Below are 27152 nucleotides of genomic sequence, written 5' to 3' on the forward strand. Positions count from 1 at the left end.
GCGCCCCAAAGAAGGACACTGTTAAAGGGTACAATCCAACAAGAAGTTACAACAATTGTAAAAATTTATGCACCCAACACAGGAGCACCCAGATATGTAAAACAGTTAATGACAAACATAAAGGAACTCATTGATAATAATACAATAATAGTAAGGTACGTTAACACCCCACTTATGTCAATGGACAGATCATCCAAACAAAATCAACAAGGAAAACAGTGGCTTTGAATGGATTTAATAGATATATTCAGAAACCAGATGGATTTAATAGATATAGTCAGAAAATTTCATCTTAAAACAGCAGAATACACATTCTTTTCAAGTACACATGGAACATTCTCTAGAATAGATCACATATTAGGCCACAAAACAAGTCTCAACAAATTCAAAAAGATTGAAGTCACACCATGCATCTTTTCTGACCACAACACAATGAAACTAGAAATCAACTGTAAGAAAAAAACCTGGAAAGAGCACAAATACATTGAGGTCAAATAACATGCTACTAAACAATGAATGGGTCAACCAAGTAATCAAAGAAAAAAATCAGAAAATACATGGAGACAAATAAAAATGAAAATGCAATGGTCCAAAATCTGGGATGCAGCAAAAGTGGCTCTAAGAAGTTTAATAACAATACAGACCTACCTCAAGAAGCAAGAAAAATCTCAAGCAACCTAACCTCACACCTAAAGGAGCTAGAAAAAGAAGAAAGAAACAAAACTCAAAACCAGCAAAAGGAAGGAAATAATAAAGATTAGAGCAGAAATAAATAATATAGAAACTAAAAAAACAGTAGTATATATCAGTGAAACCAGAAGCTGGTCCTTTGAAAAGATCAATAAAATTGATTCTAGATTTATCTAGCTAGATTCATCAAAAAAAGAGAACTCAAAAAAAAAAAAATCAGAGATGAAAGAGGAGAAATAACAGCTGACACCGTAGAAATACAAAGAATTGTAAGGGAATGTTATGAAATTATATGCCAACAGACTTGTCAACCTAGAAAAACCTAGATAAATTCCTGGAAGCATGTAACCTCCCAAAACTGAATCAGGAAGAAACAGAAAATTTGAACAGACCAATTAACAGCAATGATACTGAATCAGTAATAAAAAAAACTCCCAACAAACAAAAGTCTAGGACCAGATGGTTTTACAGATGAATTCTACCAAACATTTAAAGAAGAGTTAATACCTATTCTTCTCAAAGTTTTCCAAAAAATAGAAGGAAAACTTCTAGATTCATTCTATGAAGCCAGTACCAAAACCAGATAAAGACAGTACAGAAAAAGAGAACTATAGGCCAATATCTCTGATGAACGTAGATGCAAAAATCCTCAACAAAATATTGGCAAACTGAATCTAAGAATACATTTAAAAAAATCTTTCATCACAATCAAGTGGGATCTATTCTGGGAATGCATGGGTGGTTCAATATTTGCAAATCAAACCACACAATATATCACATCAATAAGAGAAAGGATATGATCATTTCAGTAGGTGCAAAGTACAACATCCATTCATGATAAAAACTCTCAACAGAGTAGAGTTAGAGGGAACATGCCTCAACCTAATAAAGGCCATATATGAAAAACCCACAGCGAACATCATCCTCAGTGGAGAAAAACAGAGCTTTCCCCCTAAGTCAGTAACAAGCAAGGATGTCCACTCTCACCACTTACTTAACATAGTATTGGAAGTTCTAACTGCAGCAATCACACAACAAAAAGAAAAGACATCCAAATCAGCAAGGAAGAAGTAAGACTTTTATTATTTGCAGATGACATGATACTAGATATGTAAAACCCTAAAAATTCCACCAAAAAACTACAAGAACTGATGATGGAATTCACTAAAGTTGAAGGATACAAAATCAATGTGCAGACATCTGTTGCATTTCTATACACTAATAATGAAGCAGCAGAAAGAGAAATTTAAAACAATCTCATTTGCACCTGCACCAAAAAAAAATACTTAGGAATAAGCATGACCAAGATGGTGAAAGACTTACACTCGGAAATGTATGAACATTGATGAAAAGAATTGAAGATGGGGGTGCCTGGGTGGCTCAGTTGTTAAGCGTCTGCCTTTGGCTCGGGTCATGATCCCAGGGTCCTGGGACAGAGCCCCGCATCGGGCTCCCTGCTCAGCGGGAAGCCTGCTTCTCCCTCTCCCACTCCCCCTGCTTGTGTTCCCTCTCTCACTGTGTCTCTCTCTGTCAAATAAATAAATCTTTAAAAAAAAAAAAAAAATTGAAGATGATGCAAAGAATTGGAAAGATATCCTATGCTCATGGATTAGAAGAACGAATATTGTTAAAATGTCCATACTATCCAAAGTAATCTACAGATTTAATGCAGTTCCTATCAAAATACCAACAGCATTTTTCAGAGAGCTAGAACAAACAATCCTCAAATTTGTATGGAACCACAAAAGACCCTGAATAGCCAAAGCAATCTTGAAAAAGAGAAAGGTGAAGATACCATAATTCCAGATTTCATGTTATATTACAAAGCTGTAGTAATCAAAACAGTATGGTACTGACACAAAAATAGACACAAATCAATGGAACAGAAGAGAAAGTCCAGAAATAAACCCACAGTTACATGGTCAATGAAGGAGGCAAGATTATGCAATGGGAAATAGACAGTCTTTTCAACAAATGATGTAAGGAAAACTGGACAGGTACATACAAAAGAATGAAACTAGATTACTTTCTTAACCATACCCAAAAATAAACTTAAAATGGATTAAAGATCTAAATGTGAGACTTGAAACCATAAAAATCCTAGAAAAGATCATAGGCAGTAATTTCTCTGACATAGGCCATAGCAGTATCTTTCTAGATACATCTCTTGAGGCAAGGCAAACAAAAGCAAAAATAAGCTGCTAGGATTACATCAAAATAAAAAACTTCTGCACAGGGCGCCTGGGTGGCTCAGTCGTTAAGCGTCTGCCTTCGGCTCAGGTCATGATCCCAGAGTCCTGGGATCGAGCCCTGCATCGGGCTCCCTGCTTGGCAGGAAGCCTGCTTCTCCCTCTCCCATTCCCCCTGCTTGTGTTCCTGCTCTCGCTATCTCTCTGTCAAATAAATAAATAAAATCTTTAAAAAAAAAAAAAAAACAACTTCTGCACAGCAAAGGAAACAGTCAACAGAACTAAAAAGCAATCTATTGAATGGGTGAAAATATTTTGCAAATAAAATATCTGATAAGGGGTTAGTATCCAAAATATATAAAGAACCTATACAACTCAACAGCAAAAAACCCATAATAAACCAAATAGGCAGAAGACATGAACAGACATTTCCTCCAAAGAAGACACACAGATGGCCAACAGGCACATGAAAAGATGCTGAACATCACTCCTCATCAGGGAAATGCAAATAAAAACTACAATAAAATATCACCTCACACCTGTCAGAATGGCTAAAATCAACACAAGTGTTGGTGAGGATGTGGAAAAAAGGGAACCCTTGTGCACTGTTGGTGGGAATGCAAACTGGTACAGTTGGTGTGGAAGACAGTATGGAGGTTTCTCAGAAAAATTAAAAATAGAAGGGACATGTGCACCCCTATGTTTATTGCAGCAGTATTTAAATTATTGAAGCAGTCCAAGGGTCCATTGATAGATGAATGGATAAAGAAGAAGTGGTATATATATATACAATGGAATATTGTTCAGCCAGAAAAAGAATGAAATCCTGCCTTTTGCAACAACATGGATGGACCTAGAGAGTATAATGCTAAGTGAAACTAAGCCAGAGAAAGACAAATACCATATGATTTCACTCATATATGGAATTTAAGAAACAAAACAAGTGAACAAAGGGGGAAAAAAGAGACAAGCCAAAAAACCACTCTTATCTATAGAGAAAAAGCAGATGGTTACCAGAGAGGAGGTGGGTTGGAGGATGGGTGAAATAGGTAAAGGGAATTAAGAGTATACTTATCTTCATAAGCAACTGAGTAATATATGGAATTGCTGAATCACTGTATTGTATACTTGAAACTAATATAACACTGTATATTAACTATACTGGAATTAAAATTAAAAAAGAAATACTAGCCCTAAAAGATGAATAATAGAACCCCACTGGAATAAAAAAAATCTGTTTATTCGAAGATACCGGGGGTGCCTGGGTAGTTCGGTTAAGCAACTGATTTCAGCTCAGGTTATGATCCCAGGCTCCTTGAAACTACTTGTCCCTCTGCCCCTCCCCCCATGCGTGTATGTACTGTCATGCTCTTTCTCTCAAATAAATAATCTTAAAAAAAAAAATAGATACCCTTAAGAAGGTGAAAAAGCAGGTCACAGGCTGGGAGAAAATAATGCAAAATATTGGTCTTGTGTCCAGAGTATATAAAGAACTTACACATTATCAGCAAGGAAAAGAAACAACTCTGTGGCCCAGCAGTTACACTCTTGAGCTTATCCCAAAGGAAAAGATTGTATATATTTTCCAAAAGACATGTATATGCTTTATTTGTAATAGTAATTGAAAAAGTATATAAAGCAGTAATAATGACATAAACAATAATTTAAAATAAGAAAGATGGTGAAATTATTTTAGGAAATAAAAAGTAAATCTATGAATTTAGTAGAAATTTGAAAGTTAAAAGCTGTCTTAGGAAATTTGATAAAATAGTTTATTGAAAAGTATAACTAACCAATGCTGACTCTTGTGGATCAAGTAAAACACATCTGTGGCCTCATTCTACAGGGTGTAAGTTTAAAACCACCGTATTAATGATAATGAAGGTTAAGTATCCAGCATAATGTCTGGAACATAAGTAAAATACACACTGAATGAAGGCCAATTCTATATTAACTAGGTTGTTTACAACTAAGGTAAGTGTTCAGCTAAGAATTATTTATAGCTCTCATTGAAAGATAAATATACATGAAAATTTTAAGATCTTCCAACACTTAAGAGTTACTAAATTTACTTTGATTGGTGGAGAACAACAAAGCCTCATTGAGATGCTTTTGTCATATTGCTTGTTAAAAATCTCTTGAGATCTTTGAAATAATTGTATCCAGGAGAGTTGTATTTGTGAAGACAAGTGTTAATGTGATACACACACACTATATATATGTGGTGATATGTGTGTGTGTATATATAGTGTGTGTATGTATATATACATACATATGTGTGTATATATATAGTGACTAAGTAGTTATAAGATTTATAAAAGAGAGGTATCACTATTTGTTTCCAGAACTTTTTCATTACCTTAAACAGGAACTTCCCCCACCCCTTCCCCTGGTTCCTGGTAATCTCTATTCTAGTTTCTACGAATTTGCCTATTTTAGGAAGCTCATATAAGTGGAATCATAAAATATTTGTCCTTGGTGTCTAGCTTATTTCACTTAGTACAGTGTTTCCAAGGTTCATCCAGTATCTATCAGAATTTCATTCCTTCATTCCTTTTTAAGGATGAATAACATTCCATCGCATATATATACCACCCTTTGTTTATCCATTCATCTGTTGATGGACTTTGGGGTTGTTTCCACCATTTGTCTATTGTGAATAATGCTGCTGTGCACACTGGTGTACAAGTATCTGTTTGAGTCCCTGCTTTCCGTTCTTTTGGATATATTCTTATTAGTGGAATTGCTGGATCATATGGTAATTATTTTTCAAATTTTGAAGAAGCTGCCAAATTGTTTTGCATAGTAGCTGTGCCATTTTATATTCCCACCAGCAGTGTTTGAGGTTTTTCTTATCAAAGTGTTTCTTTTGTAATCAGAGATAAAGAGAAATTTTTAAAAACAAACTCAAGTTTTGTAATGGAATTCTGTTGCTTTGTAGGTATATGGAGCTGCCATCCAGTTTTATGAACCTTACTCTCGGGAACTTCTGACAGAGAAACAGCTTATGCAACTGGGCCTGTTGACCCCTGTGGAGAGAAAAGTGGTCTCCAAATCCATCAATTCAAACAAATGCATTTGTTTACTCTCACACTGGCCTTTTTTTGAAGCTTTTAGAAAATTTCTCATGTTTATCTACAAACTTTCTGTGTCTGGACCACATCCTCTTCCCATTGAAAAGTATGTATAATGATTAGATGTCTGGTGGAAAAACTGGGTGTATATGTATACATTTCATTGTTTACCTGACTTTAAGCAGAAAAGTTTGAAGGGAAGAAGGATCAGTCACCTTACTTTTTTACTTGTTCCCTTCTTCACCTGAATCATTGGTTTTAAAATTGAGGAGTGGTGGTTAGAATGATGAAATAATAATCTTTTGAGAATTCAACTGAAGAAGGAACTCATTATACAGTGCACTGAGTGTGTCCTTCCTATTCATTCTCTAATAACCAAGAGAAGAATAGCTATTATACACATACACCTGAACCATACAAATGGACATTCCTGGTTCTAACTATAAAGCATCTCTAAACTGATGTAGAAATTAATAAGGGTGAGTTAATTGATGCTAAAAATGAGGTTTTGGTTTTAGCATTGAGAGATCCTAGTTTTCCACTCTATTTGTAATTCCCTTTGTCATGGAAATCTTCTGTAAGCAAGAAAAATATATGTGGAGCTGCTGCCTTTAATTTATTTGTTTTTTTTTCTTTTTTAAATTTAAATTCACTTAATTAACATATACTATATTATTAGTTTCAAAGGTAGAGTTCAGTGATTCATTAGTCTTATATAACACCCAGTGCTCATTACATCACGTGCCCTCCTTAATGTCCATCACCCAGTTACCCCATCCCCCCCCAGCAGTCCTCAGTTTGTTTCCTGTAGTTAAGAGTCTCATATGCTTTGTCTCCCCCTCTGATTTCATCTTGTTTTCTTTTTCCCTCCCTTCCCCCATGATCCTCTGGCTCAGTTAGTGGAGCGTCTGACTCGATCTCAGGGTCATGGGTTCAAGCCCCCACGTTGGGTGTAGAGATTACTTTAAAAAAAAAAACAGGTTTTCTGACTTCTAGTGGCACACTGACTTTTGTTTATTATAGTTAATGATTTATTTATCCTCCTAACAAACAAGAGGTGTCAAGAGCTTTATGGAAATATAGTATGCGTAAACAGACTTTTCATACAATTTCAGAAATTTCACATTATAGCAGAAAGACTATCAGCAAAGCATACTAGTTAGTGGAAAGGTAAGGGCAGTTATTTGACTTTCATGTTGTACTCTTAGGATGCCAAACTAATAGTTCATAGTTCTAGATTTAACTTTGAACTTTCAGGTTAGCTTAAAATTGTTTGTAAAACTTAATGTTAGGGACAAGTTAGCAACCTTTCGAAAAATTAAGATTCTATGAATAGTTTGAGGAAATAAAATCAGTGTATGTGATCAAAATTTTTTCTCAGATGAAATAATACTTTGCATGTTAGTGGCTCCTAAGAGCTCAAAGCTTTGGAGAAACTTAAGAAGCATTATTTGTAGGTGGAGAAATAAGGTAAGTGGTTTGCCCAGAGTTATAGTAAAAGAACTGTATTAATTAAATTAATATTTAATTAACATTAATTATTGGGATTAAATTCAGTATTAGTTTTAATTTATTGTATTGCAGTTAGTTGCTCCCCATACTGGCACTGGTAACCAGACAATAAAAATTAGCTTCTTTCATGAAAACTGTATTTGTGTTATTTTTATTTTCCTGGCAATATTAGGGTATATCAATACGGACTTTTAATCAGGAAATATATTGTGCATTTCAGAAGTTTAGTGGGATGAATACATTTATTTACACTAGATAAATTTATTTAACATAAATTTTAGGTAAGTGGTTTTGTCAGATCTGGAATGATATATATAATATTTAAAATTTGTTAAAATCTATGAAGCATTTTAGAAAAGTAATTATGATCTGTATTTCAAATTTTTTTCTAGGCACATTTCACACTTCATGCAAAACATCCCTTTTCCTTCACCACAAAGACCAAGAATCCTTGTACAGGTAATGAAAAACAAATATTTTTGAGGGAAGCTCTGCATATGTTCATTCTAGTCATTGCAGAGTGGATTCTATGGCCCTTTGAGTTTGAGGTGGAACAATATGTGTCCATAAAGTCCTTGAATTTCCTGTATTTTATCTTTTATTTGGGTGGTCAGAATTGGAATAAATATAATCTTTGATTCATGACATTATCATCGTTGGTCTGTGCATGGCTTTTATGTAGCTGATTTTAATAATGTAAAACCCAGAATTCTGTTATGGGCATGTTTTTCAGTCAGAGCAACTAATAAGTATTAAATATGAAATGATTTGTGGTTGAAGGGAAAAAGTGAAATAGTCTATGAAAGGTCTTCAAACTTTCTATGTTAAAGGACCAGTTTCTTTTTATTTCCAATCAGTGGCAGACCTATATAAGTTTACAGCTTGTGAAAAGTGCACCTTACCATGTGAGCAGTGTAGACATGGACATGTCTGTGCCCTGTCCAAAGACAAGAGCCCTCTGATCATGTACTTGGGGGTAGGAGCAGTGTCATATTGCCATTAAAGTTTCTAAATGGTTTGCTCTCCATTTATATACAATCTTTTCCTGGACCAGTAACAGTTTGCAGACTGGCACTTCGAGTGGTACTGATCTATCTATAGAGGCAAGCTATTTAAAAATTGTTTTCTAAGATGTTATCAACATTATATATGATATGGTGGCATTAAGGCAAATATTGTTAATCTTGAATGTACTTCAGTTATGTACTTCAGCAGATATTAATATATAGTAATCGATTGCCAAATGCCTGCCAGTCTATAGAGTAAATAAACTTGAAGCTTTTAAAAAGCAGTTATTTCATAATTTTAAAATAACTGTGTTTTAAACAGTTAACTGAATCAAAATTCAGTTGAATTAACCATTTAATTTAAAAGAACTAATATAATACCTCTGAGTAAATACAGTTATTGTTTTATATCTTAGTATATTTCTGAAACTATGTCAGTTTGCATATTAAACTACTTTCTATATTACCCTTGATATAAATATTTAGGTTTCAAGATTGGCTTGATAATTCATCTTTTCTTTTTTTTTTTTTTTGAAGCTTTCAGTCCATGATGCATTAATATTATCACAGCCAGTTTCTACACCTTTACCACTAAGGTAATTAATAGTATCTAAAATGATATTTTCATTCACTTGGGAGAAGAATGCTTTAAAATATTTTAAGGGCTAGGATAATAAAGTTAAATGTTATCTTTTACATAAGGATAGCCTTAATGTTTCTATCTTTGATAGCTGGATGGATGGTGGGCCATCCACCATTTAAAAAATGTAATATTGATGAGCGTTGCAAGATTGGGTGTAGGGAATACCTCTGTTTTCCTTTCCTCTCCCCTCCTCGTATCCAGTTCGTAGCTAAATATTCGGCGTGAACTGATTTTAACCTCCCCAAATGTCTCAAATCTGTTAGCTTCTGTTCATCTGCATCACTAGTCCAGATAGTATGATCTCTTACCTGGACAACTTTGTTACTACCCTTTTAATTGGTACTCTTTTTCTTTCATTTCATTATCCACACTGCAGCCAGGTGTCCTTTTGAGAATGCAAATATAATTGTGTTGTTTCTATTTTGACATAATCTTTTGCCCCTTTCTTACTATGCTTTAGTCACAATAAGTGTATTTCAATTTCCTGGAAATGATGGTAGCTTTTTCTTGCCTCATTGCCTCTGCATATGTTGGCTTCTCCCTAACTTCCATTCTTTTGAACTCAACTCAAATGATTCTTTGGGAAAATCTTCCCTGATAAACTCCCCTTTGTTACCAAAGGTTGAGTTTGAATCATTCTGTTATATTATCTCATTAAATTTGCTACTTCTCAGTGATAACTAAATCAGGACTTGAAATTAGCACTAGATTCTCAATCCTAATATTTAGGAAATAATTTAATAAGCAAATCGTAACATATTTTAGCGAAATAGTTCATAATCATCTTTTTCTCTTTTCTCCTAGTGGAGCAAACTTCAGCATTTTGTTAATGAATCTGGGTCCTGAGAATTGTGCGACACTGCTGCTCTTTGTTTTACTTGAGAGTAAGATTCTGCTACATTCTCTCAGGCCAGCTGTGTTGACTGGAGTAGCCGAAGCTGTTGTAGCCGTGAGTATAGAATTGTCCTTATAGTACAGGATAACTGACAGAATTTTTACTCTAAAGGGAAATTTCCTTCAATGAAAGCAACTTTGAAATTACCAGGAAATGTTTAACATAAATATAATAGAGTGGCAAAGGGAATAGTAAGTATAAAGAAAAAAAGGTGACTTCTATTTGAGAGAAAATTTCAGGTTCTGATTTTTCATATATTAGAGTACTTCAGATAATCTATATGATTACATAACAAAACTCATGAATAAATCTTATTATATTAAACAAGAGACTGGCCAATTTCATCTGCCCTAAAATTATGCAAATGAATTACACAGTTAATCACTCCCAGTTTTAACTTTTAATCAGATTATTGTGAGCCAGTAACATAGGAAATTCTAAATGATTGTGAAATAGGATAATGTACAAATGCTTAGCTGTTATGTAAAACATAAATCAAATCAAGTCTTCCTCTGCTTTTTGATGGCTTCCCATTGCAATTAGATGTCTGATCATGTAGGGCTTTATAGATCATAGTATAGAATTTTGGATGTTCCATTTCTCCAACTTTATTTTTCATTATATGTTTAATTGAAAATAGTTGACTGTCCTGTCTTCCCTTCCCCATATTAAGAATGTAATTCACATGGAAATAAAGACCTATCTCTTTATTATCCCTGTGTCCTCAGCACTTATCACAGCTTACTAGCATGGAGTAAGTAAGCACTCAATAAATACCTGTTAAATCAACAAATGGGATATGTTTCCAAGATCTTAATTTGGTCAGAGAAATGCTACTATGACTAAAAACTGAAGTAACCAATGTGAGATAGTTTATGGGGAGCAGAGGTCCTCATTGTGTATTAATTTTCCAAACCTCCACAGTTGCATATGAAAGCAAAAGCCATTGTAACGTGAAAATATTTGTTAAGGAACTGAACAGTTTTAGAAATTCCCACTCGGTCCTGTAAAACATTAGTGTTTACCTATGTTCGTTGCTCAGAATCTTTGTGGCCCAGTGTCTTGATTGATTTCAGCAATATAGTGTAAGAACAGGTGGAAAAATTGTAATGTGTAATTGGAAATCTTATGCAAAATGCAAGATTGCATGAAATTTATGTAACTGATGTTGGAGAACTGCCTGAAATGCATGCAAAACCATTGATAAATGAGGATTTGGCGGTTGTTGAACTGCCTGAATTGCATGCAAAACCATTGATAAAGGAAGATTGGCAATTTATCATTTAAAGAAGAGAAAATGGAAAGGAATGATGACAGGGTAAGTCCTTCAGAAGAATGATTTGAATATCAAAGAATATCAAAGAATTAATGGAGCCCCATAGCAAACATTGATGAAACCACTGAGTAGTTTTGTAAAAATGACCCTATTTATGATTGAGCTGTAAAAGTCAAAGGTGAATACAAGGGTGTCACATTTTGCTGTTAGTCTTGTTTTAAAAATTTTTTACATAGTTGCAAGTGTAATGTACCTTTTGTTGAATGGAAGATAGTTTTCACTGTAGGTATCTGAAGTCCTTGCAAGGTCCTTTGGGAGTGGCTCTGTCTGTCCTCTGATCTGATTTCCTGCTACTCTGCCCCCTGCTTACTCAGCTCCAATACACAAGCTCCTCCTCAAGCATAGTAGGCAGGCCCCATACTGTAGGGCCTTTGCTCTAACCGTTCCTTCTCTTAGAAGCACTCTCCTCCTAGATGTCTCCTAGATACCTCCTTTGGGTGTAGGCTCAGTTGTCACTTTCTTAGCCAAGTCTTTCCTGTTTGGCCTCTTAAGCAGTAGAACCTGCTCTCCTCTTTCCTGTTCTGAACTCTAATCCCCATCACTTGGCTTGCACTTAGCACTTCATGATAGGGTGTGTGTGTGTGTGTGTGTGTGTGTGTGTGTGTGTGTGTGTGTGTGTGTGTGTGTGTGTGTACACACGTCCTCTGTTTATTTTTGCTAGACCAGGTGGTGGCAAACTGTGGCCCACTGGTCAAATCCAGCTTGCCACCTGTTTGTAAATAAAGTTTTTCAGAAACATAGGTCATTTATTTGCATACTTCTTATGACTGCTTTCATGGTTGGAGACAAAGTTAGATATTGGTGAGAGACAATATGGCTCACGAGGCCTAAAGTATTTCCTATCTTTCTTGTACAGAGTTTGCTGACCCTTTTGCTAAACTATAAATCTCAGGATGGCAGCAGTCTTTGTTTTATTCACTGTTAATAGCCTCATCTAGAACAGTGCTTGGCTCATACTAAGTGCAGAAATATTTGACACGTCAATAAATGATTGAAGACAAAATCCTATCCTGAACAACCATCTGGAATAACTGGCAGATGTAATAAATGCTATAGGCATTTCTTTGGGATGAGTGATGATAGAGAAGAGACAGCAAGGCTTTTTATAGTAGAGGAAAACTTTTATCATCAGTGATTAGAATTTTTATATTAGCTGATAGTTAAAATTTTAGTCTGTTTTTTAATTTATCAAAACTTGAATTTTCACATATGACACAAGGTAGAGCTTTGTAAAGATTCTTGAGGTATGTTTTATATTGATTAGTATTTTTTTTTTTAAAGACTTTATTTATTTATTTGACAGAGAGAGACACAGCAAGAGAGGTAATACAAGCAGGGGGAGTGGGAGAGGGAGAAGCAGGCTTCCCGCTGAGCAGGGAGTCTGATGCGGAGCTCGATCCCGGGACCCTGGGATCATGACCTGAGCCGAAGGCAGATGCTTAACGACTGAGCCACCCAGGCGCCCTGACTAGTATTTTTTAAGATGCCAAGCTTCATTGAAGTTGGATCATTTTGTGTTTATTTGAGCAGTTAGGAAATTTTTTATTGAAATTTTCAGTTGACTATTACATTTTTAAGAGAATCATTTTAATTTTTTTCAGTCCTTGGAGCTCTTAGTTGGATTTTAGTCAAAGGTTATTTTGAGAATGAAATGCATAAGAGTTAAAGATCATGAGTTTGTTTTATAATTTTGGGGGGCAGTTTTCTCTCTCTGCTTTGACTTTTTCCAAAAAATGTGGATGTGGGTTTTATATGGCATTAAAAGAATTAGCATGCAAAGAGCTGTTAGCATTTTTAATTGTGCTTGTGATAATTGTCATGCTTGAAGATTTTAATCACGTTGGTTCATAGTACTGCTTCGTAATATTTTATAGTCATTTAGTTTTCGGAATGAAGTGTAAGGTAAAAGAAACTGCACTTCACTGCTTTTTAATGGTCCCTTTCAGTAATATTAGTTAATGACATACTTTTCATTGCAAATTTCAAATTTGGTTAATTTTTTAAAACTTTTTTCCCAGATGATCTTTCCATTTCAGTGGCAGTGCCCATATATTCCCCTTTGTCCTCTCTCACTGGCCGCAGTCCTTAGTGCACCTTTACCATTTATAGTTGGAGTTGACTCGAGGTATTTTGATCTTCATGACCCACCACAAGATGTTGTTTGCATTGACTTGGATACAAACATGTTATATGTGTAAGTTGATTCTTTTTATATTATCTCCCATTTATATTTTCACCCATATGTAGTTACAGCTCATTGAAAGCATCTAGAAATATGCTATTTTTAATGTTGTTAATAAGTTTTCATCTTTAATACAGTGATTCTCAATGAGGGCAACTGTCAGAATCCTGGAAACTTTGGAAAAGAACATGTTCAACATTAGTTTATATTTTGATAATAATGTTGGCAGTAGGCAGAAAATATTTGTTTGTCAAAAGAGAATATGAATTTGGAAAAAAAAGGTTAAACACTGCTTTCAGAGCTCAAGAGATGATATGCTTTCTAGGTTTAATTCAGATTCCGTATATAAGCTTTGAAAAAATGAGTTTACCTGTTTGAGTTTAGTTAGAATATAGGATGATATTATGCCATTTCCTTTATTGTCAAGATTTGAATTTTTTAGGGATCTATTTTATTCCAGAGAAATTTTTTTTTTTAAAGATTTTTATTTATTTGAGAGAGAGAGAGAGAGAGAGCGAGCACGAGCGGGGAAAGGGAGGGGGAGTAGCAGAGGGAGAGGAACAAGCAGACTTCCCACTGACCAGGGAGCTGGATGTAGGGTTCGATCCCAGGACCCCGGGACCATGACCTGAGCCGAAGGCGGACGCTTAACCGACTGAGCCACCCAGGCACTCCTTATTGCAGAGAAATTTATATTAAAAATAAGTCATACTTTGTGTTTACCAGAGGTGATAAAATGTACAGCAGTGGTGTATGTAGCTGAGGATTCAGAGACGAGAGTATGACATTAATAAAAGCAGCTCTGGGTCAATGTTCAAGAGCCAGTCTCCTTCCCCCCAACCCCAGGAAAAAAAGTGGGAAAGGGCAGTAATTGTTGAAAATTCCTTAGTGTTGGTGCCAAACTCCAGATCCTGGAGTACTTTTATTCTTTCCTATTCTAGATTGGCAGAAAATAAAGAGAGTAAGAATTGTGGTGAGACTTCAGTGGTAACAGCAGTGCGATAGGTTGGGAAAATATCCCTAAGTGAACCAAAGGAATACGTAAAGAAGGAAGAAAACATTTCCTATCACTTAAAATTTTTTTGAAATGGATCTGCCATTTATTTTTGAAACTGTATAATTATGGTAGCTCTTTACTGTGTATACTTTGACTTACTTAAAGCCTTGAAGTAATGAACCACTAAATATTTCCTGTGGCACACATTTTGTTGTTTTTCAGCTGCTATCCCTGAAAAACAATTATTTCAGGGTTGTATACATTGTGGTGCCCTTTGGTTTTCCTCTCTGTGAATTGGATTTTCCTTTTTTTGGTGCATTTTTCTATTAGATTGTTTGTCTTTTTCTTTTGATTTGTATCAGTTCTTTATATAATCTGGTTAATTCTTGGTCTGTTATATGCTTTGCAAATAGCTTCTCCCACACTGATTTGTATTTACATTCTATTTATGGTGTGTTTTGATGAACAGAAGCTTATTTTAATTGATCAAATTTATTAGTTTCTTTTTATTGGTTGTTATTTTTAGTTCTTGATTATGAAATCCTCTGCCTTGAGGTCATAAATATTATTCTTTCTTTCTTTCTTTCTTTCTTTTTCTTTTCTTTTCTTTTCTTTCCTTCCTTCCTTCCTTCCTTCCTTCCTTCCTTCCTTCCTTCCTTCCTTCCTTTTCCTTTCCTTTCCTTTCCTTTCTTCTTTTTCTAAATTTTTTATTTTAAGTAAACTCCATGCCATACATAGGGGCTCGAACTCACAACCCTGAGATCAAGAGTCACATGCTCTACCAACTGAGCCAGCCAGGCACCCCTATTGTGGATATTCTTAAATTTATAAGGTTTTGCCTTTCTCACTTAGGGCCTTAATTCTATTGAACTTGGTATTACTGTATGATATGACATAGAAGTACCATTTCATTTTTCTTATATGAGTAAATAATTCTCACATAGCACTGTATATTGGATAACCAGTTCATCTCTTCCCAGTGGTCTTTAGTGTTAATATCATTGCATATCAATTTTTATATTTTATATTTATACATATTTTATATTTTACAACTCCATATTATATATTAATTTGCATATCAATTTTATATTTATAATATGCTTATTATTCTATTCTTTGGTCTCTTTTAGCCTCTTGCTAGTATAACACTGTCTTAATGGCTTAAAAGTCAGGTTGTCTAAAGGACGCCTGGGTGACTCAGTCAGTTAAGCGTCTGCCTTCAGCTCAGGTCATGATCCCAGGGTCCTGGGATCGAGCCCCGCATTGGGCTCCCTGCTCAGTGGAGAGCCTGCTTCTCCCTCTGCCTGCCGCTCCCCCTGCTTTGCTCTTTCTCTCTCTGTCAAATAAATAAATAAAATATATTTAAAAAATTAGGTTGTCTAGAACATGAATGAACCTTGAAAACATTGTGCTAAAAGAGCTTATATGTTCTCATTTATACTAAATGTCCAAGGCAGATCTGTAGACAGAGAAAGTAGGTTAGTGATTGTGTTGGAATAGGAAGATGGGGGAATTAGAAGTTAATGACTGAGGTGGGGGGTGCAGGGTTTCTTTTTAGGTGATGGAAATATTTTAAAATTTGTGGGTTGTTACACAACCCTATGAATATGTTAAAAAAACATCAAGTTGCACGTTTCAGATGGGTGAATTATGTGTGAATTATATCTCAGTAATGTTAAAAAAAGTTGTGGGATGGGGCGCCTGGGTGGCTCAGTTGTTAAGCATCTGCCTTCGGCTTGGGTCATGATCTCAGGGTTCTGGGATCGAGCCCCACATTGGGCTCCCTGCTCGGTGCGGAGCCTGCTTATCCCTCTCCCTGCCTCTCTGCCTACTTTGCTCGCTCTCTGTCTCTGTCGAATACATACATAAAATCTTAAAAAAAAAAAAAAAAAAAGTTGTGAGATGGCAGGTCCCTTTCTTTTCCCTTGTTCTTTAAAATTGTTTTGACTATATTTGGTCCTTTGCTTTTCTGTATAAATTTTAATATATTGTTAAGTTCCATGCAAAATTATGCTGTGATTTTGGTTAGAATTCTATTGAATTTATAGATTAATTTGGGCGCAAATGACTTCTTTTTGTTACAGTCTCCTTACCCATGTATGTAGTATTTTACTTCATAGATCTTTTTATGTTTTTTTCTTTTTTTTTTTTTTAAAGATTTTATTTATTTATTTGACAGAGAGAGACACAGCGAGAGAGGGAACACAAGCAGGGAGTGGGAGAGGGAGAAGCAGGCTTCCTGCCGAGCAGGGAGCCCGATGCGGGGCTCGATCCCAGGACTCTGGGATCATGACCTGAGCCGAAGGCAGCTGCTTAACCGACTGAGCCACCCAGGCGCCCCTACATTTTTTTTTTCAATAAACTTTGCAGTTTTCTCCATAAAGACTCTGAACATCTTTTTTTAGACTTATTTATTCCTGAGTGCTCTCTGGCTTTTATTGTACTGTAATGATATTTTAAATTACATTTTCTATTTGTTGCTGCAGTATAGAAATGCTGTTGATTTTCATGTAGTATCTGCTGCACAGCAACTTAATTGAATTCTATTTTGTCTGTAAATTCTCTTCAGTTTTCTGGCTATAAACAATCACATCATGTACAATCCTTATATATTTTTATTTTATTTTATTTTTTTAAGGATTTTAAAAATTTATTCATTTGACAGAGAGAGAGCACAAGCAGGGGGAGTGGGAGAGGGAGAAGCAGGCCCCCCGCTGAGCAGGGAGCCCAATGCGGGGCTCGATCCCAGGATCCCGGGATCATGACCTGAGCCAAAGGCAGGCACCCAACTAACTGAGCCACCCAGGCGCCCCAATCCTTATATATTTTTAAATTCTTACCTTAGGGGTGCCTGGGTGGCTCAGTCGTTAAGCGTCTGCCTTTAGCTCAGGTCATGATCCCAGGATCCTGGGATCGAGCCCCACATCGAGCTCCCTGCTCAGCGGGGGGCCTGCTTCTCCCTCTCCCACTCCCCCTGCTTGTGTTCCCTCTCTCGCTGTATCTCTCTGTCAGATAAATTAATAAAAATCTTTAAAAAAAATAAAAAGAAAAAATAAATTCTTACCTTAATTCTCTGGCTAGGATCCCAGCATAGTGTTGAACAGTGTAGTCATAGCTGGTATCTTGTCTTACTCCTAATTTTATTTTATTTATTTATTTATTTTTAAAGATTTTATTTAATTATTTGTCAGAGAGAGAGATAGAGAGAGCACAAGCAGGGGCTCTCCGCTGAGCAAGGAGCCCGATGCGGGGCTCAACCCCAGGACCCTGGGATCATGACCTGAGCTGAAGGCAGATGCTTAACGACTGAGCCACCCAGGCGCCCCTTGTCTTACTCCTGATTGTAAAGGGAATGCTTTGAGCACTCTGTCATTTAGTATGACTTTTGCTTTAAGCAAGAATTGACATCTGGCCCATGGCCTATTTTTGGAGATAAAATTACAAAATTCATTTATTTACATATTCTGTGAGGCTGCGTTCATACTGTAATGGTATATTTGACAAGCTGTGACAGAGGCTGTATGGTCCTCAAAACATAATATCTGACCTTTTATAGAAAAGGTTTGTTAGCTCCACTCGAGGGTTTTGATTGCGTAATAATAAGGAACTTTCCTTCTACTTCTACATAATGATTTAAAAATAATAACTCTTAAATAGGTGTTGAATTTTATACTTTTGTACATGTACAAAAGAGATGAGGATTGTTTCTCCCGTTTTCTGTGTGGTAAATAACATTATAAAATCAATTAATAGTGAATAATCTTCACATTCCTGAAATACATTTTTTTATATCCTAGCAGATTAAATTTTCTAAAAATCTTAAAATGTCTGCATTGATGTTCATAAATGATATTGGCTTGATGATGTGTATAGCATTAGCTGTGGCGCATGTGGCTTTCATCTTTGTAGAGGTTTTGTTTTTCTTTTTTAAAGATTTATTTATTTATTTTAGAAAGATTGAGAGAGCATGAGGAGGAGGGGCAGAGAGAGAGGGAGAGAGACTCTCAAGCAGACTCCATGCTGAGCATGGATCCTGATGTGGGGGCTCTATCTCAGGACCCTGAGATCATGACCTGAGCCAAAACCAAGAGTCAGTCTCTCAACCGAATGAGCCACCCAGGCACACCATCTTTGTCAAGTCTTAAATGTTTCCTATTTCTATTAAAATATTTTGACTCATGCATTACTTAGAAGTATTCTTTTGAACTTCCAAGTTTTTTTTTCCTTAAATGCTATTTGATTTATAGTCAGAATATGCTTTACATATTACTCTCTGATATTTATTGAGATTTACTTCTAATAGGTAGTTTGAAGTTATCAATTAAGTTTGTCACTTAAAATATTGTAATTCTAAAATGTAACTTTTGAAGCAAGACTTCGGTGTTGAATTCATAGCTCCAGCCTTGAAAATCTGTGTTAGAGCATTAGAGTGAGATGACCAAATTTGACTGAAGTTGTTTGAACTGTAAAGAGAACTTCCTTGGAAACCATTTATTCAGACTGTCCGTGTCAACTGTGATTTGACCAAAAATACCTTTTCCATTTTCTTTTTTAGTTTGATGTAAAAATTTTGCTAAGTAAAAAGAGATTATAACAGATTGTACTAGTTATGTTTTTATTTAATAGATCAGATGAAAAGAAGAACATGAACTGGAAGCAGCTTCCCAAAAAGCCATGCAAAAATCTGCTTAGTACCTTAAAGAAGTTGTATCCCCAGCTATCTTCAGGTAAATGTGCGGAGAAAGGAATATTTTTAATGAAAGAATATAAGAAAATTCTTAAATTTAAACATAATTTTGCTCTGCTTAGAAGGAATCTTATTACAAAACAAAATTTCAGTACTAAAACATTAATATTGTAGTGCATGATTTTTTTGAGTGTGTTCTTTGTGTCCTGTCTGCTTGAGCCTCCCTGTTAGCTCCTGCCAATGATCCCTTTACATTAATGAAGAGGAATTTCAGAAAGTCATGCGTTTTGTTTTGACAACTTTCTTAATTGTTTAATCATTACTTGTCTAATACTATATATTAATGCCATTTTCTCTTCATTTGTCAGTTCACCGAAAAACTCAAGAAGGTTCGGCAATTGAGATGACGCCAATCGAAGCAGATTTCTCCTGGCAAAAGAAGACAACACAACTTGAGATGGAAATTCAAGAGGCATTTTTGCGTTTTATGGCATCTATTTTAAAAGGATATAGAACATATCTCAAACCAATCACAGAGGCTCCTTCAAATAAAGCCACAGCTGTTGATTCATTGTTTGACCGACAGGGTGAGTGGCATTGAAAATAAAGTTACTTTTCATTGAAATGAAAAATATTTCCTATTTGGTATTGCTTCCCCAAAAATATTCACTATGTAAGTTCTTAAAAACGTATATTAAAATACAATGAACTTTTGTGTATTTGTGATCTAGCTCTATGAAGAATTCCTTTTAATTTTTATACTCCATTTTTCCCTGAAAAATCCGAATCTGGAGATATTTAATAACGAAAAGTCAAAGATATTGCCTATATTTACTAGATAGTCATCTTAGTAGAACATACCTGGTGATTTGCTTTTAGATGTTCCTCAGTTTTGCATAATTCTTCGATTTATACGTTCTTGGCTTTACAATATTCCCTAACAGTTAGTTTTTGGAATAAGGCCACTAGTTTTTAGAATTTTTGAAAAACATAGCTTTGTTTCAGGGAAAACACTATACTCATCTTTTTGATACTTGTATATTTTAGGGAATTACAAAGACTTTTGTTTTTACTCAGCTGTTCTTATATGTAGTAGCAACCTTACAAATACAATAATATTTATATGAAAATTATTTTATGTTTCTGTATTTTTACCCATTAGTTACTAAAAAAAAAAATCTGTACTTTTCTAATAATCCTTTTGACTTTTATCATCTCAACTTCAGGATAACCTATCTCTTAAATATTTAGTCACCACTTACAAGTCTGACTAGTTATTAGATAGGGATATAAAGAAGTGTTAAGATCTAGCTCTGTGGGATAGTAAATGGAAAATAAATCTAAAATGCTTTTTAAAATAGAACGTGTACTCAAGAAAACAGATTTTACACAATTAATAATTCATTGAGAAGTTCCCAAATTTAGAAAAAGGGAGCATTTTTCCAAATGAATATTTCAGAAGACTTCATGGAAAAAGAGCATGACTTTGAAGAGTGGGTAGAATTTAGATAAATGGAGATGATCAGGAAAGGCTTTCTAAAAAACAATATGCATTAGGGGTGCCTGGGTGGTTCAGTTGGTTAAGTGTCTGCCTTCGGCTCAGGTCATGATCTCAGGGTCCTGGGATTGAGCCCTTTGTCGTGGGCTCCCTCCTCAGCAGGGAGTCTGCTTCTCTCTCTGCCCCTCCCCCCTCTCATGAAATCTTTAAAAAACAAAACCAATATGCATTAAAAGCCAAGTCTGGGGGTGCCTGGGTGGCTTAGTCGTTGGGTGTCTGCCTTCAGCTCAGGTCATGATCCCAGGGTCCTGGGATTGAGCCCCGCATCGGGCTCCTTGCTCCGCGGGAAGCCTGCTTCTCCCTCTCCCACTCCCCCTGCTTGTGTTCCCTCTCGCTGTGTCTCTCTCTGTCAAATAGATAAATAAAATATTTAATAAATAAATAAATAAAAGCCAAGTCTGAATAGAATTTCTCCTTTGCTATTTACCAAGCCTTTCTGAGGTTCTCTTTTCTTATTAATAAAATGGGGATGATGCCTACTTTATGAATGGTTGTGAAGATTAAATGTATGTGAAGTAACTAGTAAAATTACAGTACTCATGGTAACAGCTGTTATCATTAGTGGTAATAACAGAATGGAAGAAACCTCAAGAACAAATGTGTAAGGCATGTGTATTAGTTTGTCATGGCAACTAAGTGCCATAGCCTGGGTGGCTTACACAACAGAAGTTTATTTTCTCACAATTCTAGAGGCTAGAAGTCTAAGATCAACGTGTTGGCAGGATTAGTTTCCTCTAAGGCCTTTCTCCTTCATTTGGGAAGATGGCCATCTCCCTGTGTCTTCACATGCTTTTCCTTCTGGGTGAATCTGTATCCAGATTTCACTGTTGTTGTTTTTTTTTAAGAGTTATTTATTTATTAGAAGGAGAGAGAGAGCATGGGGGGTGTGGGGAAGGGCAGAAGGAGGGAGAGAATCTCAAGCAGACTCCCTGCTGAGCACAGAGCCTGACTCGGGGCCCAATCCCATGACCCTGAGATCATGACCTGAGATGAAATAAGAGTTGGTCACTTAACCAACTGAGCCACCCAGGTGCCCCTAGATTTCTACTTCTTATAAGTACATTAATCATTGGATTAGAGCCCACCGTAATTACTTCATTTTGACTTAATTACTTCTTTAAAGACCCTATCTGCAAATACAACATTTTAAAATACTGAGGGTTAGGACTTCAACATAAGAATGGGGGGGGTAAGATAAGAATTATGGATTTCAGCCCATAACAGCATGTTTGGTACAGTTTGACCACAGTGAAGAGCTTTAGTGGTGTTGTGAAAGATAAGGCTGAAAATAAGATTAGAACTCAGATTATGGGTCGTCTTAAATGCCAGACTAAAAATAATGCAGTTTTTCTAATAGGCAGTAGTGGGTCACTAATTCATATATATTCTCTCTCTTTCTCAGTGGGAGAGTGGCATTACTAATGGAATTTAGAAAGATACTTAGTATCTGAGGCCTAAGATTTTTGTTGTTAACAGAAAGTATTTAGTGAGGGCTACAGATATTAGACAGTAACACAAATACTAATTACATTTTACTAAGTGTATTGTAAAGGAATGTATTGGCTATGGTGAGAGTGCTAGGTCAGGGAAAGGTTCCCTGAAGAAGTAACAATTAAGCTTGGGCCTGAAAAATGAATAGGAATTACCTGTGGGTTTTGGATTAACTTTTTATTAGGGGGTACTTTCCGAACATGTATGAAAATAGAATAATGTACTCTCATATAGCATCTTTCAACTTCAGCAGTAGTAGTAATAAACATTTTGCCATTTTTGTTTCATCCTTCCCCCCCTTTCTTTCCAAATTCCAAATAGGACATCATTTCACCTGTAAACTTTGAATTATCCTTTAGAATTTCCTAGATGTGTATGGTATGTGCTTTTGGCTGATCGTGTTCCCATGGTGCTATATAACATTTCTTTCATCATCTGTATTTCCTGTAAACTTGTGGTTGAATTAAGAGACACATGGTCCAATAGAGATGTAATGTGAGTCGCACATATGATTTAAAATTTTCTGGTAGCTATAGTTAAAAAAAAAGCAATAGGGGAAATTAATTTTCATAATATATTTTTGTGACTTAAAATATCCCAAATGGTATTTCAACATGTAATTAAATTTTTAAAATTTTAATGAAATATTTTACATACTAAGGCTTTGAAATCAGCATGTATTTTATATTTATAGCATATCTCAGTTTGGACCAGTCACATTTCAGGTGCTAAATTGTCACATGTGGGTAGTGGTTACTGAATTAAATAGTACTATTCTAGAGGCTGATGAGATTCAGGTTCAGTTTTCTTGGCAAATAGTGCCAAAAACACATGGTGTTCACTATTTCCTATTGCAACCCGCATACATGGGTTGTCCCACTTTTAGTGCTCCTAGGATTGATCACTGTGTTTTAAGTGTTGTTAGCACATTCATTCATTAGTTTCCCCATCAGCCTTCCATTTAATGATTTTACTTTATTTTATTTTATTTTATTATTTTTAAAGATTTTATTTATTTATTTGACACAGAGAGAGAGTGCGTGCACACAAGCAAAGGGAGTGGCAGGCAGAGGGAGAGAGAGAAGCAGGCTCCCAGCTGAGCAGGGAGCCGGATGTGGGGCTTGATCCCAGGACCCCGGGATCATGACCTGAGCCGAAGGCAGTCGCTTAACCAACTGAGCCACCCAGGCGCCCTCATTTAATTATTTTAGCAGCCTTTGCTGATCATCACCTAGATCCATTAGGAGAAGAAAAAAAAGGCTTTTTGTTATTACTTGTGAAGAATAATTTATTTCTATTTTGTTTAAGCATTTCTCAGCTAATTAGTATCTCAAGGGATGGAGTGAGGACCACAGCTTGTGGAATGCCCTGAAGCATCAAAGAAAGAAAGGCTGGAGGGAAAAGTGGCTCAAAAACCATGCTTGAAAATGGTGGGTGTGAGCCAAATCATGTAGGATCTTTTAGGACCAGTGAAGGGTTTCTGTCTTTAAGAGTAATTAGAAGCCAGTGAAGAATATTTAAGTAGGTAATAGGATCAGATTTGCATTTTTAAAAGATCAGTATTAAAAATTTTTTTTCTTTGCCTTCTATGCAGAGATTGAATTGGAGGCATCCAAAGTTGGGATCTGCTAGTTAGTTGGTTATCGCATTGGTCCAAGTGATCATGGAAGTGACCTGGTTTAATTGACGGTAGTATGAGTAGAAGAGTGATGTTTTTTAGGAGGTAGATTGAATACAACTTGGTGATTGAATATGGGATATAAGATAGAGGGAGATGTCAAGAACAGCTTTGAAATTTTTGTCTTTGTCAACCAAGTGGATGGATTGTCACGCCCTTTATTGAGAAAGGAAACAGCAGAAAGGGGAAGGATCTGGTTATTTTTTAAGGAAAGATTTTTAAAATGAGAGAAACTTGAGTGTGCTGATAAGTAGCTAATAGAGAGGGAAAATTGCCCTGAGAACACTAAAAGGGCTGCAGTCTCAGGCTCATGTGGTGGGCTTGGCCTTAGATAAGAGGGACACAGCCATTGTAGAAAGACGGAAGGAGTACCTCATAGCTGCGGAAAGTCATAGATTTTTGTAGTGAGATAATGATGGTAATTCTCTTAATGATTTTCATTTTCTCTGCAATATAAGGTGTGATCATTTAGAAGTGGGGGAGGGAACATGATAGGAGAGAATTAAAAAATTGGAAATAGTTGTGAAAACATGGGTAAAGGGAAATTAAGTTGATTCCAGAAATTTAGTAGGGTTGCTAGTCAGGGATGAAGGTGTAAGTGTTCTGATCAGCCTAGTTGTGGAATTGTTTTTTTTCCCTTTTTGAGTTGTGCTCAGCCACACTGGTGTAGATCCAGAGAAAGCAGGCAATACATTCCTCCAAGGCTAAGTTTTACTGGGTGAGTTTGACAAAAAAGACAAAAGGACATAAGAATTCAGAGTGTTGACAAGAAAGTAATTGAAATGATGGATTTGGACATGGAATCAAAATTGGATAAGGACAGAAGTGAAGGCAGGAGGGTTACGTAGAAAGTAAAAGGATATGAATGATTGTAGATTTCAAAGAGCCCCCCCCCCCCCATGCCTGGTAGGAGTACTTAAATACAAATCAGACAAGGGTAATGGGCAGAAAGTAATATATATGTAAATTAGATTTGGGAGGCAGAATTGTTTTGAATGCCAACAAGAAAGGGCCAGGCAGGGTGTGACTGTGTAGAAGTTGGTGACTGAGGTGGGATGGACCATAGATCATTGAAATTTAAGGCCTTAAGAACTCGTTAAAGTGTTGGATGGTTTTCGCTTATGGATGTTGAAGAACGATAATGGTAGGAGTTGGAAAGGAGAAGACTTGGAATTACGTGCCCTAGTCTTCAGTGAATGAAGGAGAGAGTGTCCCTGAAGTCAGTAGATGACTACAGTTAGCAGGGGAAAGGGTGGGATAACCAAGATGCTTGAACTGTTGCTGAGCAGAGATTTTTACAAGCCAATACAGGAATTGTCTAGTGGCATTGCAGAGGAAGGACATTGACCCTTCTTACTTAAGACTATGCAGAATATAAAAGAGAAATTTCTACTTGAGAATTTTAGGGCTAGAGGTTCCTCATAGGAGGTTCAGATTTCAGCGAAAAGGTTAATGGTATAAGTTAAGTTTTTTATGGTTGAATCAGGCAGAAGAAGTGATGGGTTACTAGAATATAGTTACTAAAAGCTTCTATAAATGTGGATATATGTTAAGAGAATATAATATAGATATGTACAGGTTTAAGATAATATTTTATATAACATTTAGTTCTACTTTGTTTTGAATTTAATTGTAATTTTGTTTTCTTCAGGATTTTTAAAAAGTCGAGATCGTGCCTATACAAAATTCTACACTCATTTATCCAAAACACAGATTTTTATTCGTTTCATTGAAGAATGTAGTTTTGTAAGTGATAAAGATACTGGATTGGCATTTTTTGATGACTGCATAGAAAAGGTAAAAGTTTGTCCTGTATGTAAGTGTTAAAGAAAAACTTTAACAGTTTGGCTGCCTGTATAATCATCATTATGATTAGTCCAGCTGATCTGAGGGAGACAGTATAGGGGTGTGCGTGTGTGCAAGTGTCTCATTCTAGGCTTAATATACGAATAATTTTCCTTTGTGATTCTAGTTTCCACCATACATAGCTAATTTTTCTTGAATCTCATTTAGATTTAGTAGTTCATTAAAAAGGTTTCGTTTTATGGGTAATGCAGTCTTGTGTTTTGTTTTTTTTCTTCTATTAGTTTTTCTTTATTCAATTATGCATTTTAAACATTGTATGTTTTTGCAAGATAATCAATATATGCCATTTTGTTCTTTTGTTTTAATGTCTTTCCAAATACTTTTGCCAAATATATATTTTTTGTTTTAATGAAGCATATTTGGAAATATGTTAAATATCAGAGTTTTACTTACCCATTGTAAGGAAGTTTAAGTTGATTCTTCACAGTGATGACTCAACATTTTTTTTCCCTCTTTTTAAAATTTTTTTTAAAGATTTTATTTATTTGACAGAGAGAGACACAGCGAGAGAGGGAACACAAGCAGGGGGAGTGGGAGAGGGAGAAGCAGACTCCCGGCTGAGCAGGGAGCCCAATGCGGGGCTCGATCCCAGGACCCTGGGATCATGACCTGAGCCAAAGGCAGACGCTTAATGACTGACCCACCCAGGTGCCCCTCCCCTCATTTTTAATAGAGTTTTTTATTTTTGCTAAGTGGATCTTGGGGCTGATTTGTTTAATAAGTAAGCCATAGTATGTAAAATCTGAGATTGTATCTAAAAAAGGTAGAATATTATGACATAATTTTTGTAGTCTCCTTAGAGGACTTGAATGATTTTCTCCCATTCTACCAATGTGATCTAGAACTCCGGGGATAAGATTAAAACTATTCAACGTTTTTGTTACTTATAAAATTGATAGTCTGACATCATCCAGTTAGAGGGAAGCTTAGATAGTATCAATTTCTAATGCAGGGTTTTAATAACAATGAGATTTTTGATTTGAGAAGCCAGATTCCCCTCGTGACTGGCCATTTTTTCCCTGTGAAGCATTTATGAAAAACCTATTTAAAATAAATTGTTTCTCTCCTAATAGCCATAAGAAAAATATTATATGTTAACCTGACAGTGTAGGGCCCCCAAAATATATGTGAAGTGTTCCTGTCTGTCCAGTATTAAAAAGGGATAGTTTTTAAAATAAGAATTTAAGATCATCTCTAATAAATTCACAGTAGACATTTTCACCAAGAATTCTTTTCTTCGTTTCTAGTTGTTTCCTGATAAAGGCACAGAGAAAACAGATAAGGTATTTTTTCTTAAGTTTTAAAATTTCAGAACTAGATATTGCCTGTATGCAGATTAATTGGAGA

At 35.7% G+C, this 27152-nt stretch overlaps 1 protein-coding gene across 5 annotated transcripts in view; it reads left to right on the top strand.

Annotated features, from left to right (window-relative positions):
- Positions 1-27152, top strand: part of DENND4C (DENN domain containing 4C) — a 133072-nt gene that overhangs the window by 49355 nt on the left and 56565 nt on the right. For all 5 annotated transcript variants that reach the window (XR_013443625.1, XM_036091726.2, XM_078061277.1 and 2 more), the window contains 9 exons: positions 5821-6059; positions 7858-7924; positions 9010-9068; positions 9920-10064; positions 13365-13540; positions 19152-19252; positions 19581-19799; positions 25591-25736; positions 27053-27088. Coding sequence is in view for 4 of the 5 variants with exons in the window: in XM_036091726.2 (XP_035947619.2) it covers positions 5821-6059; positions 7858-7924; positions 9010-9068; positions 9920-10064; positions 13365-13540; positions 19152-19252; positions 19581-19799; positions 25591-25736; positions 27053-27088 (1188 nt within the window). In the remaining variant the exon portion in view is untranslated. The remainder of the gene's footprint in view (positions 1-5820; positions 6060-7857; positions 7925-9009; positions 9069-9919; positions 10065-13364; positions 13541-19151; positions 19253-19580; positions 19800-25590; positions 25737-27052; positions 27089-27152) is intronic.

This window comes from Halichoerus grypus, chromosome 14, assembly GCF_964656455.1.
Source record: "Halichoerus grypus chromosome 14, mHalGry1.hap1.1, whole genome shotgun sequence".
Taxonomy (NCBI): Eukaryota; Metazoa; Chordata; class Mammalia; order Carnivora; family Phocidae; genus Halichoerus; species Halichoerus grypus.